At 40.9% G+C, this 20,217-nt stretch overlaps 1 protein-coding gene across 1 annotated transcript in view; it reads left to right on the top strand.

Annotated features, from left to right (window-relative positions):
* The window catches only part of mtor (mechanistic target of rapamycin kinase), a 121,244-nt gene that overhangs the window by 22,532 nt on the left and 78,495 nt on the right, over positions 1–20,217 (top strand). Inside the window, exons 19-28 of the mRNA XM_042491148.1 lie at positions 916–1,166; positions 1,293–1,379; positions 4,933–5,100; positions 10,860–10,972; positions 11,795–11,957; positions 12,421–12,513; positions 12,835–12,981; positions 14,456–14,598; positions 15,639–15,801; positions 18,322–18,467. Of these exons, the coding sequence (XP_042347082.1) occupies positions 916–1,166; positions 1,293–1,379; positions 4,933–5,100; positions 10,860–10,972; positions 11,795–11,957; positions 12,421–12,513; positions 12,835–12,981; positions 14,456–14,598; positions 15,639–15,801; positions 18,322–18,467 (1,474 nt within the window). The remainder of the gene's footprint in view (positions 1–915; positions 1,167–1,292; positions 1,380–4,932; positions 5,101–10,859; positions 10,973–11,794; positions 11,958–12,420; positions 12,514–12,834; positions 12,982–14,455; positions 14,599–15,638; positions 15,802–18,321; positions 18,468–20,217) is intronic.

Here is a 20,217-nt window from a genome sequence, read left to right as displayed (position 1 = left end):
CGCTAGAGGGCTTTTAATTTTAATTTAAAGTTTGACACAGGAAATGGCCAACACACCAAATCACAGACTTTTGTTCAGCTCGACTTTAGCTTACAGCACTGGGTCTGTTGTAGTAGTCCAGTCCAAAAATGAATAAATACATGTTAAAATGTAGAACAGTACATGTAGACACAGTCACACAGCAGAAAGGGCCAGCTTTCTCTGGAGCAGTACCCACTGATCAAGCTCTTTGTTTTGGTCCATTCAGAACAACTCTCGTCTCCCCTCTACAGCTCCTATGTCCCTGTGTGACTGGAGGAGGTTGCACAACCTTCAGTCACTATCAGTGCCAAGATGTACAGATAATGACAGTTTGCAAAACGTCCTATCAGTGTTGATGAACACGGAATAATTTTGTCATTGTGGCTGCACCTACTCCAACATTGTATGCGAAATACTTACTTTAATTTCAATCAGTTATTTCCACCTTCTCTCCATAATGGCAGCGGCACCCATTCTGACACTGTAACATTTAATAGTCAAAACGTTGAAATTAATTTAAGTCTTGTGTCATACAGACACGACTGTTCCTTAAACAAATTAATGAGCTGATCCTATTTCCTCTGCTATATCGTCTGTGACTGTCTAGTTAGCTATCTAGCCTGCTAATTCCAACATGCAATCATGCTACACTGGTTACAGAAAGTAAAGAACACAGTAATACAAGACTGGCGGTGTTCACGGCTCTGTCGGCGTGTTAGCCTATTTATTTTGAAAGAACAACAGCTAGTGAGTCCAGAAAAAATAAAGCCAACACTTCTGCCTCATTGCACACCGCACGGCCATTTCTTCCTCAAGAGTGTGATAAGTTGGAAATGTTGTTTGATTCATTTGTTACAAAAATGAATAATCAAATCTTTTTTCTTTGCCATACAGCGGACTACAGCACCAGCGAGATGCTAGTGAACATGGGCAACCTGCCTCTGGATGAGTTTTACCCAGCTGTGGCAATAGTCACTCTGATGCGCATCCTTCGAGATCCCTCACTCTCCAACCACCACACCATGGTGGTCCAGGCCGTCACATTCATTTTTAAGTCTCTGGGCCTCAAATGTGTCCAGTTTCTGCCACAGGTCATGCCCACTTTCCTCAATGTCATCCGGGTCTGTGATGCCAGTATCAGAGAGGTAGGAAGCACTGCAGAATGAGAGGAAAGAGCCCGTCTGGTTTATTTGTTATCTGTTTACATCTGGTTAATTATGTCAAGGCAACTGTCTCACTCATTTTACTTTCTGTGCTCTTTTGTTCTCCAGTTCCTCTTTCAGCAGATGGGAATGGTGGTGTGCTTTGTGAAGATCCACATCCGCCCCTACATGGACGACATCTTTACCCTCATCAGAGTGAGTAACTGTGTCAACAGCCCCCACACCCCAGTCCCTAAACAGTGATCATCCAGCCTCCCTTATTTTCCTGTGAGTCAGACAAACAGCTGCAAACTCTTAATTGCACTCAGTTGTGCTCTCTACTTCCCTCATTAGGAGTAATGTGTTCAGGGCCCCTGGATGAAGTCTGGCTCCCTGTCACACAACAGTACACATAATTTGTGGCGTGGTACTTACTAACAAGACTAAAGAGGCTGTGGGAGAGTGAGAAATTAATGTTTTTTGGGTTATATTCTTTTGTGCTATCCCTTTTAGGCCCTGTCTATAAGTATACTGATAGTTTCGAAAACGGATATTTTCTCCCTCTGTTAAAAAAAATAAAATATGTCCACATGACCTGTGTTTTGCAAAATATCTCCATCCACACTTGAACACAAAAAGAACCCCAAGCACTTACGGGGGTTAGCTGTCTTCCGTCGTCACAAAGGTAGTAAAATGTTCAGGCTAGTGTTACCTTTTTTATCTACTAGATTTCTCATTGCTGTTGATTCCCCTGTGATAGAGGGATGAAGGACCTCACTTATACATGTGAGTGTTGCTCTGGACATGTTGAAGTTTTTCTTCCATTCCTCTTTGACAACTCCCAAAATAGTACCACCATCTGTTGGTTTGACTGGGCCTGACCGTCATCTCTGGTGGTCTTGCAGAAAAAGAAAAGTTTAAGTGTGAAGCAGTGCTGACGCAGGGTTTCCCACACATTCATTGATTTGTGGCAGCCCATTGATTTGCGGCAGCCCAATATGATAAAAAAAAATTCTGCCCCCACAAATAGATTTTTTATTTTTGGACCTGTACCATTCATTTGGAGTGCTGTTGAACTATATATACTCCTTTGTTATGCTTTCTCCTCTCAAAGTGCATAGTGTACAGTGAGCACAGATGGAGCAGTCAAGTGCATTGAAAGTGAAACTTAATTCTTCATTCTGCTGGATCTAAAAGTTAACATTCACTTGCAGCAACTGCACCTCTCATCTCAATCCGGATCAACAGATCTATTGTCCACCCTGCAAGGCACAAACTGCTGCTGAGGAAAAAAGAGAACTCATGGAGAGCTCAACTTGTGTTGCATACACTGACCAACACAAACCTCCCATTTTAGAAAGGGGTCACAGAATGATATAATAGGGGATATAAACTTACAAACAAACGACAACAAAAAAAAGTCTGTTGTCGTTCTGTGCCCAATCTGTGGGAATTACTAAAATATAAACAAATTGGTGGTTGGCCCTTGTTGTTTCTGGCACGTACTTATTACATGAAGCAACAGTGGGCATTGTTAGTTGACTACAGTCTTACCCAAATGCTTTAATTTACTTTTTTACATGGATACAAAGTAACCAGAGTTCAAAAAAATCTACACCTGCGTAAGCGTTTTCAAAAATCTCCATTTTGGTTGCCTAAAACTCAGTTTGCATGTGGACGAGAGGCCAAAACGAAGAGGAAAATATTCATTTTCAAAAAAATATCTGAGGCCTCATTGTTTACAGTCTCTGACAGCCGATCAGCTCACGTTGTCCAATTCAGAGAAAACTGGTGAGGACTCCTGACATTCACCCACCAACTGCTAAAGCCATAGTCCTTGCACTTGCACAAATACACTTGTCTAGCACATAATCATATGGCAAGGCACAAAATATCATATGACCGTCCTTGTATCGGAATCTTTGTAACACTGTTACCGCCACTTTTGCCATGGCGGTAACTCCTCCTGAAGGAAAGTAATTGAGAGAACTGAACCGCTGTGCCTCAAGTCCCTCTGAGTTAATAAATGGCGAGTTGAAACAAAGAATCTATTCATTTTTGCTCCAGCTCAGCTCCTGCATCCAGATGAGGGGGCTGGAATAGCCATTCAGGATGTACACTCACTCGCTCTAAAGTCAGCTGCCACAGGCAGGGAAAGCAGGAAGTCGGGGGCTGCTTGAGATCTCTGGTCACTGACAAAACACCTCGGCCAGATCTCACAGCTGAAGCCCATTGACTGATTGACGCATTGCGTGACTTCAAGTCTTCCACCTTGACTCCAATTGCCATTATCTCTAATGTACACAGTGGCCATGCATAGGTTTTCCAAAAAGGTGTCATGAGCCTAACAGACGTGATGTCAGTCCCAGTTGACAGGAAATTGTCTCCATTCCTCGCCATCTAGTATCGTGACCCTCTCTGCCTCTGGCACGTGAAAGCTTTGTATTTCCAGAGGGAAATCTATCCAAACGTTTCTGTCACACTCAGCTCATTGCTGGAAACACATTTTGACCCAGTTCTTAAGCGCCACACAAACATTATATGAGAGCAGGGAGGTTGAGGTAGTGCTTTGTACTAAGTGTTTGGATGTACCCTCTGAATATTAAAAATTTATATTCAGAAATTGGACTTGCATGTATTGAGGTCACTTTTATTTGGGACAAAAAAACGAATGACTTACTGCAACGGTCACATCTGTTCGTTAACTTGAGTATTGTCAGTTTGTGCATTTTTTAGGTCACAGAGGATAATTTTGGTCATGGGATTCTCTAGACCAGGTTGTTTAAAGTAAAGAGACAGTATGAGGTTTAGTAGTAGATTTAAAGAGTTGTAACATATGAAATGTGGACTTTCAGCAGCAGAGATTGACTCATTTTGATAACTTTAAAGATAGATAAATTAAATTGCAGCAATATTAGTCCTCATAAATTCAAATTTAACACTATTTATTTACTGTTGAGGTCTAATTTTTATTAAATTTAATATTCAGACTTTTTATTGCTGCGCTAACCTGTGTGCAAAATGTAGATTACCCTAACTCACTCTAATAAACATATTTCTACATAAAACCTACCTCTGCACAGATACTGCATATATACTGATCAGCCAAAACAATAAAACCACTGGCAGATGAAGTGAATAACATTGACCATTCATTACAATGCAAACCTTTGGTCTTGGCACTTATTTGGATGCAACTTTACACAGTTCACCCAGTCAAACACCATTGCGGACTAAATACATCCCCTCATGGCACCGATGGCAGTGGCCTCCCATGCAGGACAAAACACAGTGCCTCACCAAAAAAACTGTCAGGGAAGGGTAAAGAAATGTGACAGGGCTGTTGAACAGGCCCCCAAATTCCCCAAATCCACATCTGATTGAGCATCCCTAGGATGTGTTGTTACTCCCGTGGATTTGTGAGGTGGGGTACCAGCACGTCCCACAGATGCTCAATCAGATAGGAATCTGGGGAATTTGGAGGCCAGGTCGATGCTTTGAGCTCTTTGTCACGTTCATCAGGCAATTTTTGAGCAGTTTTTATGGTGAGGTACAATGCCTTGTCTTGGTTTGTGAAAGTGTTTAGGTGGGTGTAGCATGTCTGGTGGCATCCACATGAATGCCAAGACCCAAGGTTTCCAAGCAGAACATTGCACTGTGGCAAGATGATCAATGTAATTCACTTCATCACTGGTTTTACGATTATCAGTTTTTGGTTAAATACTCTATGTGATGGTATTACAATTTATGCTTCTGCTTTGTTCTGCAGGAATACTGGACACCAAACAACCCCATGCAGAACACCATCATCCTCCTGATCGAGCAGATCGTTGTGGCACTGGGCGGCGAGTTCAAGCTCTACCTGCCTCAGCTCATCCCGCACATGTTGCGCGTCTTCATGCACGACAACAGCACCGGGCGCAGCGTTACCATCAAGGTCAGTACAACATAGTGCAGTTTAGATGACTGAATCACCAATCCTGCTGTGCAGCAATAGGCCTACACCTTGCTCAAGTGTCTTATTATGGATGTAAAAGTACAATCTGTGATTGAAGTGAACAGTAAAGTGTATCCCAACTGCCAGAAAAGCTGCTGAAGAAAAGCTGCTGTCACTCCTAAATTGATCTACAGGGCTTTCACTGCACAGAGTAATCCTAGACAATAACTTATTCTAAGCTATTAGTATTTTCTAAGGGTATTTTTGCAGTGTAACTTTTTTGTGCTGCTAAGATGCGAAACAAACACAGTGGTTTGATTTTGTTTGGTAAAAATATCAATATTGTGTGTGAATGTAAATATACTTTTAAACACATTACAGGTTGAGCCTCTTACTTTGACTTAGAGATGTTTAACATGTCAGAATTATAGATCAGATAAAAAAACAGGGAAGAAGAAAATACAATTAAAAAACAAATTGAGTGGCTATAGAAATTAATTCAGTAAGGCCTGGAATTGTGGTTGTGGTCATAGAGCTGGAACAGCTTTAAAAACCATGCTTTCACAACCCTCAGCAGAGGTTTAACAAATAAAAGATATTGCTTGGAAACAGGTTAATGCAGCCATGAATGCTTACTCGGCAGAGTGCAGAGCAACAGTTGAAATAAAAAAGAAATCGAGTCATTTGAAAATACTTGCAATAAAAACGGACCAGACCGCCTGCTGTGGCCCCAGTGCATCATCAGAGAGGCCTCAGTGCGTTTTAATGATGCACTCTCTGCATATTACATCATGGTCCAAGTCCTCGAGCAATGCGACATTTTCCATTTTCTGCTGTCACTGTCAATTTTTTAGTGTTGCTTTTTTGGACAATTTAAGTGGTGGTCTTAGTTCAAACATTAGTTCTTGCTTTCCTATTGAAATGGAAGGCAATTATTCAGTCCTGCCTAGATACATTTAATAATGAAAACCCATAGCAGCCTAAGCGACAGAGACTGTGAGCATATTGTCACGCTTGCTTCTTAACTGTTAGCACATGTGGATTAAATCAGCTCTTCCTCTGTTTGGTTGATCATTATTTTAAATATGCAGCTTCCCTCATTGATCACAAAGTGCTGTATGCAGTACAGGATTGATAAATGCCTTAATGACCAGTTGATCTATCACCAAAGTGCCCCATGTGCACATCAGCACATCACATGGCAGCAGACTTTTGAGTCCTAAGGATTAGGTTTTAAAACCATTAATGTAGGACAAGCAATTAACCCAATAAATCACTGTCAGATGAGGGTTAAAAGTTTGAAAGAATGATCTTGATTCTTTGTAGCAAGTAGCGTCTTTGCATTTAACAGTGTGATTCTATCCGTTAAATAATGCGGCCATTCTATCAACGAAAAATCAAAAGTTTCCTGATTGACTTGAGATTTAAAGATTCCCCGTTGAGTTTCTGACCTCCAGCACTCTTGTGAGCAAACCGCTGTGTAGCTGCAGTGGCCAATTGTGTAACTGGCGATCAGACAGGAAAGACGCAGTTCACAGGAAAAAATAATACAGTCTCTTTCTGTCATGAAATATTATTGTGAATACAAGAAATAAAGTATGTATTAAATCCTTGTGTGTATTATACTTCAAAGGATAGCACTCACTTCACTTGTGCATGCATGCAGTCTTTTATTGTGGTTAAGATACCACACTAATGATAATCAAAAGGAATTATGCAAATCTTTCAGGCCAACATAAACAAACTTACCAGAGAATAATTCTCAGTTGTTGAGATCAGGGGAAATTGGCTTTCTCTCCATCCTCCACTCCCCAAAATATGTTCCATTTAAGTGACAGTCCCATGTGCTACACATGCTGTATTTTGTGTGAATGTAGCCTCACGCTATCAGCAGTTTGTGGCAGTAACGCACCAAAAAACATAGTAAAGCACCAGTAAAGAAAAGGACAAAGAACACTGCTAGATTGCAAACATAGATATAAACAATGCAGTCTGATATAAAACATTTAGACCACGTTATATTCAACACACATGTTAGGCCTTAAGGATACAGACAATGTGTCTTGGCGAGTAACACTGAATTTAAACAATTTTTTTGTTTGTATACAAATAAAGACGACAGAATTCCTTTAAAAAACAATGTAGTAAACACATAATCAAACATTTTAGGCCAGCCTATTCATTTAATGCTGAAGGGGAAGCTTTGCAAAAAGTTCATTCTAATTAAATCACTATTACAAGACTCATGTGAAACTACACTGAGGAAAAAAACATGAGAAGAAGGAATGCTGTTTTACTGTGGTGAGTGCAGGACAGTGACAGAGGCTAATGACAGAGTGTAGGGAAGGATAGAGTGTGGATTGGTAGCTTGAAGAGGTGCCAGTTGCGTGACTTTGTAGCAGCCTCATTACTCTAAAATCTCTCCGCAACTAAATAGTGCATGTCTGTTGGTCCTGTGTGTACATGTGTGTATTTTGGGCCTGTCTGTAGGTAACAACAGAATGAAACAATAACAACAGAATGAAACGATTGAATTTCCCCAAGGGGAGTTAATAAATTATTTATTTTTCTTTCAGACACAAATTTGTGGACTGCTGTTGTTGACATGTTCTAGCAATTTATTTTTAAAGCCCAACACGCTATTTCCTGTCCCCTCTGCTTTTTGCCAAACCACTTGAATAAATTTCGCCAGGCAGATTTTGGCCTGACTTGGATTCTCCAAGCAGAACAAATTCTGTGCAAGAGAAAAATGTAAAAGGAAAGAGTGACACATTTGAGTTACTGACACATTTGACACCTGAGTGAATTGCCTTGATTCCTTTCAAAAACATGGGAAGAAGAAAAGAAAAAAAGGTTATTCAGGTTTTCCGACTGCTTAGTTGTTTCATATGTCATCACTACAAGTAAACTATGGGCTTGTACACAGGACTGTTTACCGTACACAAAACTAGAATAACTACCTTGCGGTTAAATGCCTTCGCACACCACATTAAAAAAACGAAATGACCCAAAAAGTAGCAAAAAAACAAAAAAGTGAAAATAATAAACAATGATAGGAATTAGCTGAAAAGGTGCTTATATGATAATTATACTGTAAAATATTAAATATAAAATTATGATTGTGAAAAGGATAGTTTTTTTTTTTTAATTTTTCTTTCTTGCTAAGTATCTAACTGACTTTTTCCCAATGTTTTCAAAATAAAGCAAACCAATTTTCTCTGGCTCAAAAGCTGAACCTAGCATAAGAAAAGTAATGGCGATACAAGTTTCAAAGGGTTAACACAGACATGTAACATACCTGTAACAGAGAGGAATTAAAGTTTAGTGCCCATAATTGATAATGAAGTAAAACAATTATATGCATGTCCCATTAAAGCTCATCCCAGGTAATGTGCTCTGCAGAAGCATCCTGATATGTTAATTGTCGCTTAGCTGCCTTTTAGCAGCCACCTGGCTGTTCACACAGGAGTGCAGTGCTCCACACCAGTCAGCAGCCATTCTCCTTCTCTGCTCCTTTCTAATCACATGGAGAGCTCTGTCCCTGCTTGCTTGTGTGTCTCTGGCTGTGTGTTTGTCTGTGTATGTGAGTGTGTGTGTGTGCATGTCTGTGTGTGTCAGCTTGTCTCCCTCTCTCTGTTTAGACACGACTGACAAGTATTGTGAAAGCACTGGATACATGTTGTATCATTTATCATGTATATCATATCTAATATATCATTCAGAATAGAGTAATTAGTATATTTTCCTGCCAGACTTGCTTGCGGCTTGCGGAAACAATAGATTAGACGCTGAAACTATTTTTGCAGATAGTGAGCCTGCTGGGGAGCTCAGGGACACTGCGCGTCCAGTGTGAACGGTCTGATTGCTCGACATGGGCATGGATAGGAAGCAGGCAGTACTCAATGGAAAACTGCCACGCTTCGCAGTGCTTTCTTTTGACAGCTGTACTGATAAATGGAGAAAAACTGACGTGTGTCATTAATCTGGCAAAGAAAGCGCACTAACTAGATCCTAAGGATCATATGTCAGATTTGAGTTGTTATTCGAGTAGATAACTAAATTTTGTTTGCACTGCCAGGAGGAGTGCGTGTTTTAAACGGACTCCCATCACTCGACACTCCCTTAAAAGGCACAGCAGCTCAGTCCTTAGTTGACTTACTGAGGTGCTGTTTTCGGGTTGCGGTTTCCATTGATATCCATCAAGACCATTCAGGTCTAAGCCATTCACTTGTAATACGGCAGTTCAAAGACAGCATAGACCTGTAGCTAGCACACTCTCTTGTTTCAGCAGCTGCAGCCAGTAGTGGTCTGGGTTTTCCCTCAAGCCCTAAATCATGGTTTGGGCACAGACCACAAAGACAGACTCACAAGAAGCACGGTCATCTAGTGCTCTCTCTTCTGGTGCTGTTTTGTCTCAGAGTGTGTAGTATTAGATAACCCAGCAGCCCACAGTCTGCATAGTCTATAACTCAGTCCTCGGTCTGGAGCCTAATCTCTAGCGTAGGAGTGGGGTCACGATTTGGAGGGAACTGGGAATCGGGTTACCCTCTACTCCAAAGGAGAAGAAAAGAAAAACACACTTCCATCATTTCAAGGAGCTGCTGTGTAGAACCCCCCCCCCCCCTCCCCTACCCCCCTTGCACACCCCCCCCTCGGCTTCCTGCCGTCTCGCCGTGCAATTTAGACGTGGGGGTGGAGGTGCCGGGAAAGAGCAGAAGTGGTCATGGTGTGTGATGGGGGGCCGTGAGGGTTTGTACGCTGAAACATACGTCATCCTTTAGGACCACCGTCTATCCAGGAACATTCCTCGCATATGCTTCACACAACATGACATGACTGTTAGTCGAAACTACGAAAGCCTTTTTCAAAAAACTCCTACACAGCTAATGTTAAATTTCTTATTTAAAATGTTAAAGCTTTCTGGATGGAGGAAGCACTCAGAGCCCTGAAACCTTAGTACACCTTGGTACACCTTAATGCTGTTGTTGTGTAGAAAAAATACTTGCAAACAAAATTAACATGTGTTATCGATCTCTGCTGATCTTAGGTTTGGCCAGTGTATTGCAGTGGTTTAAAGATGTGGGTCATAGCAAGAGCTGCAAGAATTTATATATTAACAGATCGTTGCTAATTGATTAATTAGATATTTTTAAAGTAAAAAAGTCAAAATTCTCCGATTCCAGCTTCTCAAATGTGAACATTGGTACTTGGTTTGGGGCAAAGTGGTTCTCATAAATTTATTTTTCTTTAATGCGCCTTTTGTTAGTCTTCACTGTTTTCCTTTTTTTGAGTATTTGTTTGCATTTTTGCCAAAGAACAGCTATAATGTGCTCCGAAAATCTCCAGTGGGAACCAAACCTGGGTCATCAGGGTTACATAATTTACATCTTATATTATAGTATGTGACTGCTGGCCCGCTGGAAAGTCCCACATTTTGTGCTTCTTTTTGCAGTTTTGAACTTGAAATATGCCACATTTGCAGCTCTATTGCACTTTATTATAATTTATGGTCTGTGTGCTGTGAAATGAGATCCAAATAAGATATACACTCATTTGCTCACTCACCCATAGCGATGCAGAATTTTCCTGGAAGGCAAGCATGTGTGCCAGTGCCTCTCTGAAATATAACACCTTCCAGCTTTTCTGTAGGGATTCCTAAAAAACGGCCATTTAGCCATAACAAGCTCATTAAAATGAACTGGTCATGGTAAGTGTTGCAGTATGTGGGACTGAGCAGTGAGTGTGCTCTCCTTTTGTAGATGCTCAACGCCATCCAGCTGTTTGGTGCCAACCTAGACGACTACCTGCACTTGCTGCTGCCTCCCATTGTGAAGCTGTTTGATGCCCCTGATGTGCCCCTGCAGGCTCGCAAGTCAGTAATCCACGTGGCTTTCCCTGTGCTTGTATTTTGAATATAAAATCCATTCTCACTGGATCTCACACAATAGTGGATTGTATTGACTTGACATTATTGTATAGAGTTCCCACTGTCATGGAAAACCAGCAAAAGTCATTGAATAACACAATCACTCTTTCCAGGCCTGGAAAAGTCATAGAAAAGGTCATAGCGAAAATCATTCAAAGTTATGTAGAAGTCATGGAATTAAGTTTTTTGTTATGAAATTGTTAATGTAATCTTCCATGGATAACCTTCTAGGTAATGTAGCATATTGTCAAATATATTTTCTGTAGCTGTTGATGTAACGTTGCTTTAATATAAGTTGATGTGTGACAATGTTTTGTTTTTACCATCACGTGTTTCTTCATTTTCTACCCACGTTTTGTCTCTTCCTTCCTGAATGTCAGCTAGCTGAAATCATGTTTGAATTGAATTTTGATTCTGATATATTTAAAAAAAAAACACAGGCAGGGCAATTGAGGCAAGATTATTTAGAAAAAAAATGGTACCTTCAGTCAAAGTTGTAAAATTTTGTCCATGAAAGTGTGTGAGAACCCAGATTATAGTATTTCCTAAACATTTTGATTGTATATCAATTTGCAGCATATGAATGAAAAAAAATTGTAACCAAACCAAACCTTTGATACCAGAAAAAAAGAACGGGTCCACTGGTTAAATTCTTTCCAGCATCACATTTTTATGTTCACTTTTTGAGCAGGCTATGTCTCTCTGTCCTACTAGTAATTGAGTTGCTGAGTGTTTTGTTTTTCTCTGTTTTTCCTCTGTGTGGCTCAGGGTTGCCTTGGAGACACTGGACCGTCTGACAGAGTCTCTGGACTTCACCGACTATGCTTCACGCATCATCCACCCGATTGTCCGGACGCTTGACAGCACGCCTGAGCTGCGCTCTACCTCTATGGACACCCTGTCCTCGCTAGTGTTCCAGTTGGGAAAAAAGGTAGCTCTAGTTGTCCCTGGGGCTCCCTAAAGATGTAGCTATTTTTCAAACGACTAGTGTCAGCCTCCCTGCTGCTGGCTTCACATGAACAGCATTTCGGTAACCCCCTCCACCCCCCACAGTCTTTATTACTTCCTGCCAGACTGCTGATGTCATTGATTTGATGGCGGGGGGTGGTGTTTATGAGAGTGGATGAGGTCACGTTTACCCCTCCCTCTCCTCACGAGCTGTCCCCTCCCTCATCCATCAGACCTAACCTCAGAAATACCAGCCCACGTGCAGCGTTGTCTGGCAACAAACGTGCAGGGGAAGCTTTTGATCTGAGACTCGTTGTGGTTAGAGACAAGTGCCGGATACTTAGTAATTTGGCTTCTGGTGTGTGCAAAGAGGTAGCCAGACTAAACCACATAAAGCACATGCACACCCTTTTATTCACTCTGCTTCCCTTTCCCTTTATTTTCAGTACCAGATCTTCATCCCCATGGTAAACAAGGTGATGCTGAAGCACAGGATCAACCACCAGCGTTATGACATACTCATATGTCGCATTGTGAAGGTGAGTCCAGGTTTTCTCACATTGCATATTTACAACATTTCTCCTGAGGTCATTGTTCTTCACCCAGTCAGGCCCAAACATTATAACCCTTTGTGACACATTGCCAAGCTATCAGTTACATAATCACAAATAAACAAAACCTGTGTTTTGGTACAGTGCACCATAAACAAGTCATTGCCTTGCTGTGTTTATCAACACTTATCCCGCAGGAAGGAAATGCATTTATACATTCATAAAGCATGTTTTGAGGCTTGACTCTTGTCTGTGGGTGGGCTGTGTGTGTGTGGCCTGTATGTGTGTGTGTGTTTGTTGCCATTACAGGGCTACACTCTGGCTGAGGAGGAAGAGGACCCTTTAATCTTCCAACATCGCCAGCTTAGGGGTAACCAAGGTGATGCTCTGGTTAGCGGGCCGGTGGAGGCGGGGCCTATGAAGAAGCTCCACGTCAGCACCACTGCACTTCAGAAGGTCAGAGGGAATAGATGACATTTTACTTTTAAAACTTTTTTTTTAGTTGTACTTTTGTAGTTAAACTCAAGTCCGTTTGCGATAGCCGTGGCTGGAGGCATTTTGTTTTCACATTGTCCATCTGTCCATCTATTCGCCCTTCCTTCTGTTCATTCTTGTGAACATGATATCCCAAGAACACCCTCAGGGAATATCTTTAACTATGGCACAAACATCCACTTGGACTCAGCATTGACCTGATTAGATTTTGCTGGTCATAGGTCAAAAGTCACCATGACCTTGCATCTCTTTCATTTCGTGAATGTGATATCTGAAGAATGCCTTGAAGGGGTTTCTTTAAATTGTGCATAAATGTCCTCTTGGTATCAAGAATGAAGTGCTCAGAATTTAGCAGTCAAACATCAAGGTCATGGTGACCTCCTCCACTCAGTTTCTAGTCAACACAATATCTCATGAACACCTTGAGGTGATTTCTTCAAACTTGGCACAAACATTCAGTTGGACTGTTGGACTATCTCAAGAAGGCTTTAAAGGGAAGTTCCTTAAATTTGACGCAAACTAAAAAATTCACAGATTAGAATTTGGTGGTCTAAGGTCAAGTTCAAGGTCACAGTGACCTCACAAAACATTGTTACAGCTAAAACGCAATGATTCCTATGTTGATTAGGACAACATGTCACAAAAAAAGCTAAAAGGACAAAATGATGAAATGATGGCATTTTATATTCAAAAGGTTGAAGGTCAACTTCACTGTGATGTCATAATGTTCTGCAAAAACTATTTTCTGGCCATTACTCAATGTCATAACTCAGAAACAGAAGGGGAGACATTTGGTCAGATACTGAATTGGTATCTAATCTTTGGAACCTACTTTTACGCTGTGCTTGTTGTGTAAGGGGAAGATGTGTGTGAGGCATCCATGTTTTCACAGAAATGGATGTGAACTGTAAACATAACGTGGTGTGCGAAGGCATTCAACCGTGAGGCGGTTATTCTAGTTTTGTTTACAGTAAACAGTCCTGTGTGCAAGCCCATAGTTTACTTGTAGTGATGACATACGGAACAACTAAGCGGTGGGAGAACCTGAACAAATAAGCGGAGAAACACAGTGGATGCAGATGCTGCCATTCAGGTCACCAGGGGTCGCTGAAGGGTTTGATGAATATGAAAATGATCTGAATCATTTGCTACGGCCTTCACAGGTGTCAGATCTTTACCCAGTTACATACTCATGGGAGACTGACTTATATAAACTGACGTGTTCTCCGCCACCATCATCAAAGAACCAAATGAGGCAATCTTCTGAAAGAATGCAGTTCCATTTTTTTGGTGACTAGTAGTAAAAGATTTATGAGTTCATCTCAGCCAGATCATCCCACACACATTACCTGTGACACTCAGGTCTGGAGAAACTCTGTTGCTCCCACGTAGTTCCCAGTGACTCCTGTGATGGATTGTTTCTGTCTCTTCACAGGCTTGGGGTGCTGCCAGGAAGGTGTCCAAAGATGATTGGCTGGAGTGGCTGAGGCGTTTGAGTGTGGTCCTGCTCAAGGAGTCGTCCTCTCCAGCCCTGCGATCATGCTGGTCGCTGGCGCAAACTTACATCCCTCTTGCCAGGTACATCACTTCTTTCACCTCTCTAACTCACTTCTTCATCCATGCATTCCTCATTCCGGACAGGTGAAAAACATTATGGCTATAGCTGGTGCAGAGGCATAATGTTTTCTGTTTGTCCATCTTACCCATAATCGTGAATGCGATATTTCAAGAACACTGTGAGAGAATTTCTTCAAGTTTGGCATGAACATCCACTTGTACTCAACAGTGAACTGACTAGAATTTGAGGGTCAAAGGTCAAGGTCACTGACCATGCATCCATCTCATTCTCATGAACGCAGTGTCTCAAGATGGTCTTGAGGGCGTTTCTTTAAATTTTGCGCAAACTTCCACTTGGAGGAGCCAGCCAGTGACACACACACACACACACACACACACACACACACACACACACACACACACACACACACAGGGAATCACGTTCAACAACATGTATGAGCTGCTGGAACAGTTCCTGCGATAACCCACAGAGAAGTTTTACTGCACACAGAGGTAGATTGCTTTCATTCTCTGCTCAGGGCGCCATTACTCCACTATATCTTTACATAGCAGATAGCTGTTTCCTGCCAATACACTGACTGTCACATTCAGCTTGAGGTCACAGCAGCTAAAGATATTCACCTAAATGCCATATTAACATGGAGACAAAAAGAATTTGAAGCTCTGTCTTTGTACTTAGCACCTCTAGTGTTGGAAAACTGAGGGGACTGGCCAGCTGCCATTGAGCAAAGCAGTGACACTGTTGTTGTGGATCCATTTTATGCAGAACCTATTTCCAGGCGTGACTGTGCTTTACTTAAACTGTGATGCAGGTTATAACTAAAAATTCTTAAAATGTTCTGTGATCAAAACTATGAAACAACAACAATGCACCTGCTTATACAGTGTTCCTTTGACAACCAAAATAACCCTTTCCATTGATTAGTTTGCTGTTCTCTCCAATTCAGTTTAAGCCTGCATCTCTAAAATATCAATACTTTAATGTTGTGTCACATGTGTATACTTGTGTTAATGTTTAAATGCTATTTGTGTTTGCACAGGGACCTGTTCAACGCTGCCTTCCTGTCTTGTTGGTCTGAGCTGAGTGAGGACCAGCAGGATGAGCTCATCCGCAGCATTGAGTTGGCTCTCACATCCCAGGACATCGCGGAAGTCACACAGACTCTGCTCAACCTGGCAGAGTTCATGGAGCACAGTGACAAGGTTAGCACTGAACTGAAGCAGCCTTATTAAACCACACACTCACTAATATAATTTAGACTGAAGCACACGCCATGTTTTTGCAGGTCTATATCTTAAGTTTAATTTTCCAAATAAAGTCCTTTTGAATTCAGGGTTTGATGTTGGGCGGTGCATTTTAAAGGAGTGATAAATAAAGCTTTTCCTGCCTCATAGAATTTGATCTCTAACCTCCCATCATAAATCTGCAAGGATTAGATGTTATTATTGCAACCAATGACTCAGCTATAACTTGTCCATTTTTGAGCTTTTTATAAAACAGATGGTTCAGCCCCTTTGTGGAACAAAACGTACTTGCCAATAGTCAGTTCAGTTTAAGTTAATTGAGTTTAATTCAGTTCAGTTTAATGTAGTTCAGTTCAGTTCAGTTCAATTTTATTGTATTTGTTGAATCTTCATACTTTGTCGTGCATGAAAGCATTGAGTGCTTTGAATTTATGCCACTGCCTGAAAATTCAAATGGTGAACCAGATGCAAAGCAGAGCGTATGACCGCAGATAACAGAAGCTGCATAGAGGTGAGAAACCACCCAAAGCTTCACTTTGCCTTCATATCTTGTAGCTAGACCAAACCTTCTGCTCCCTGCAATCAGGATAACTGCATTGTGCAGTGGCATGAGCTTCTGTGATGTGTATACAGTCCAAGTGGTTTTCAGTGCAGTTGAAACAGCAGAGTTAAAGGTTTGGTTTGAATGGATTTTGTTTTGTAGGTTTAAAATTAAAATTAAAATTTGCCAAAACTGCAGTACATTACACTTCTCAACAGTTAATTAAAAGTCCCAATAAGAAAACTAATTAGAAAAAATCCATGGCAGCTACAATAAATGTTTTTCCTTTCACTTATTTCTATGCATATTTGCAATTTGCACATTTAAAAACACAAAACTAGATAGAGTGTGCGCCCCATATGGTTGAGACCTCTGCAGCGGCCCGGGTTCGAGTCTGGCCTGTTGCCCTTTGCTGCATGTCATTCCCCCTTCTCTCTCCCATCTTTTATGTCTATCTAGAACTTTCCTGTCAATGAAGGGAAAATGCCCCCAAAAAATAATCTTAAAATATTCTCAAAATATTGCAAAAATCTTTTTACGTTTGGGGGAAGTTTAAAAGTTGCTGTATCGAAAAAAGTGAATACAACTAAGGGCCGAACTACATGGGACACAGATGCAGCGAGACATGTTGCTACAGGTTTTCTTAGCAGAGCCCATCCATTACAATCAACTGAGGCTGCTACACTTAAGCTTCGGTTGCCTGCACGGGGACCATGCTGCCCATGTTTACACAGCTGGTCTATTTTTTTTTCTTTATGCACGGCTTTGCGGCCCTTGAAAAGGTATAAACTACATAGAACTTTACAATCTGTGTAAAAATGAACACCTGATTGCACAGGAGGCAGTGTGAAGCAGCAGTGCGACCTCTTTCGTGTTTCTATATTTCACATTAAAGCAGAATGAATGGTTAAGTTTCACTTTCAATGCACCTGGTGCTCTGCTGCTCCATCTGTACCCAGAGTATGCTCTGCGCTACGAGAGGTGCAACCTTTAACCAAATGGTATATTTCAACATTGATCATAATGAATGGTCTAGCTCCAAAAGGAGAGAATGTGTTTGTAGCAGCTGTTTTAATCCTGGCGGACCACCACAAGTAAACAAATGCGTGCCCTGCTGTAGTTAAAACAGACTAGTTGATGAATATACTACCAGTGTGCATAACCAACTTCATTATCACTTGGCAAAACTCAAAAGGCACACAGTGAAGCTGGCACAACCATACATTGCAAAGACAGTAAAAACCCCTCTCTGGTCTTCCAAGATCACAGAGCTATATAATTAGTTGTTCAATCTCTTCTATTTCCTTGGTCTAGTATGCTCTCTGCACACATTATCTTTTGCCAATTTTCTGAAAATTTGTGCTACATTTGGATGGAAACCGAAATGTTGTGATATACATAAGAACAGTAGGAGATAACACCTAAAACCACAACAATATTTGTTCCACAGGTGTTGCGAGACAATAAAAAGTTAACAGAAACCTTTTCAAGATGGCCCTTTCTCTCTAGTTCAGAGTTTGACCACACATGTTGAGCCAATTAGTGGTGATACTGTTACGTTGAGGGCAGAGACCGTCATGGCTGGGTCATAATATAGCATTTCAGCGGGGTTACCTCCTGCTGTGAGGCGCAGACAAACACATATCAAGTGTCCTATTTCGAGGCAGTGGAAAGTAGGGCGTAAGACATTTGTGTAGGCCAGCAGAACCCCTTTGCATGTTAACTCAATTGCTATATCAAATTATTTCAGATATTCACAGTAATTGCGTTAAATACAGTCTATGAGACTTTAGCAGATTAATAAGATCTATTGATGGTGCGAGTCTTTTAATTACACATAGAGGACAGTAGATGTCACAGACAGCTGTTCATATAACTTTCATTTTATACACATCACTTATATTAGTTTTATTATACAATTGTTTTCCTTTTTCCAGGGTCCTCTCCCCCTCAGAGACGATAATGGAATTGTGCTGCTTGGCGAGAGAGCTGCTAAGTGTCGTGCCTACGCCAAGGCTCTGCACTACAAAGAGCTGGAGTTTCAGAAAGGTCCCTCTCCTCTCATCCTGGAGTCCCTAATCAGGTAGGTGGGCTGGCAGCCTCAAAACAATTTTCTTAAAAAAGCTTAGGATTAATGTATGGGTGGATCATGTATAAAACACCAGAGAGTTTTTAATTTGAAACTATGGCTTTTATTTTGAAATGGAAAGTGGTGACATTTACTCAGTCACAGTTATTTACTTACAGTTTTTCGTGCCAATGTTGCAGACCGGGCAAAAAATTTGTGTGAATACATCATAAAATTAAAACTAAAACTAAAATTATTTAGTTTACAAAATAAGTCTGAATCACCACAGCTTTATCAACATATGTATTAATATATATAAAATCTGACTTTCTTCATCGCAGTATTTTACTTTACTTTACAACAGCCAGCCTACATTTTTTTCTTTACAGTGCCAAATTGGAGTAATTTTAATTGGTGTAATTTATCATCAACTTGTTTGGTTGTGCAGTTTTGGTCTAACTAAGCTTTTAACAGTTTTCTAATTTGTAATATTATAGTCAAGGGAACATGTAGCTTCATACAAAGCTGTATGTAGCTTCTTCAAAGTTGGAACTCACTTGTTACGAGTAATTTCTTGGACCATACCACTGTCAGTGGGAGGTCTCTTCCTTTTTGGTGTAGATTCATCCACAACACAAAAACTAAGTCTGACAGGTGCCCCTGTGATTAACAGTTATTGCAGTAGAAGTTATTACTCAAAGACGAACATAAAGTGATTCTCTCAAAGTCAATTTTTATTCTAATAAATACACAGAAAAAAACATTACACATATCCTCCCGTCCCACAAGCCTTTGATATCTTCTGTCATCTTTTCCATCCCCTTTTCTCATCCTTCTTTATTTCTATGCCTTTGGCATGGCACAGAGAAATCTGTTTTCCAGGCATCTAATTGGATGCTTGCCTCCTTTTCATCTACGAGTGTCTGGACTTGTGTTTCTCAGGGGCCTGTTTTCAATTTCTCAGGAGCCTTGATGATGATGAATGATGGGAGCCGGCACTCTGCTGTTTTCAATATCCCCATCTGGTTCTCACCTCTCCAGGATTTCCCATAAAAGATCTAGAGGCCGGTGTGCAGAAAGCCACTACGTAAACCTGGCTCAACTGAGTCACCGCTGTATTTAAAAGTTAATATCGGATGCACACTTTTTGATGACAAGGAGGCATAGTCACTGCTATTTGAGTCATCGTGTTTGTAGATGAGCGTTCAGTTATAACAGGGATTGTATTTGGAATTGTCTTTTATGGAACTTAAGTCAAAATTTAGGGTAATCTGTCTGATTAGGTGACATGCTCATTACAGTACAAATTTTATGAGTTGCAACTGGTATGAAAAAAGTGTGAGGGATTTTAAGAAAATCAAAATAATTAGTTTGTGCTCTGACTATATTCACAGGCCCCATAGCTTTGGATAGAGCCAGGAAATTGGTCACATTTTCCCCATATTTCCCAACAACAGAGGAACATTGTTAATTGAGCATTTGGCCTTTGGTGTTATTGGTACATTGTGCATGTGGTCTTTAGATTGACTTGAAGCAGCCATTTGTTTCTGTTTTTATGATATTTTGTTGAATTTGACAATCTGCAATGTTGGGCTGAAAGCTGCGTGTTAGATATTGTAAAGGACGATTAAAGTAAAGTGCTCCTTCCTTTACAGAATAACTATGAGTTTGGTGGTTCCATCATCACTGTAGCAACTGGAGCCAGGCATTGCTGCATCTAGACCATGTGTTAATAATAAATGTGTAGCCATAATTTTACCAGGCA

The sequence above is a fragment of the Plectropomus leopardus genome, chromosome 8 (genome assembly GCF_008729295.1).
Source record: "Plectropomus leopardus isolate mb chromosome 8, YSFRI_Pleo_2.0, whole genome shotgun sequence".
Classification (NCBI taxonomy): Eukaryota; Metazoa; Chordata; class Actinopteri; order Perciformes; family Serranidae; genus Plectropomus; species Plectropomus leopardus.
Note: the sequence above shows the minus strand (reverse complement) of the source record. Positions and strands in the feature narration are given on the sequence as shown.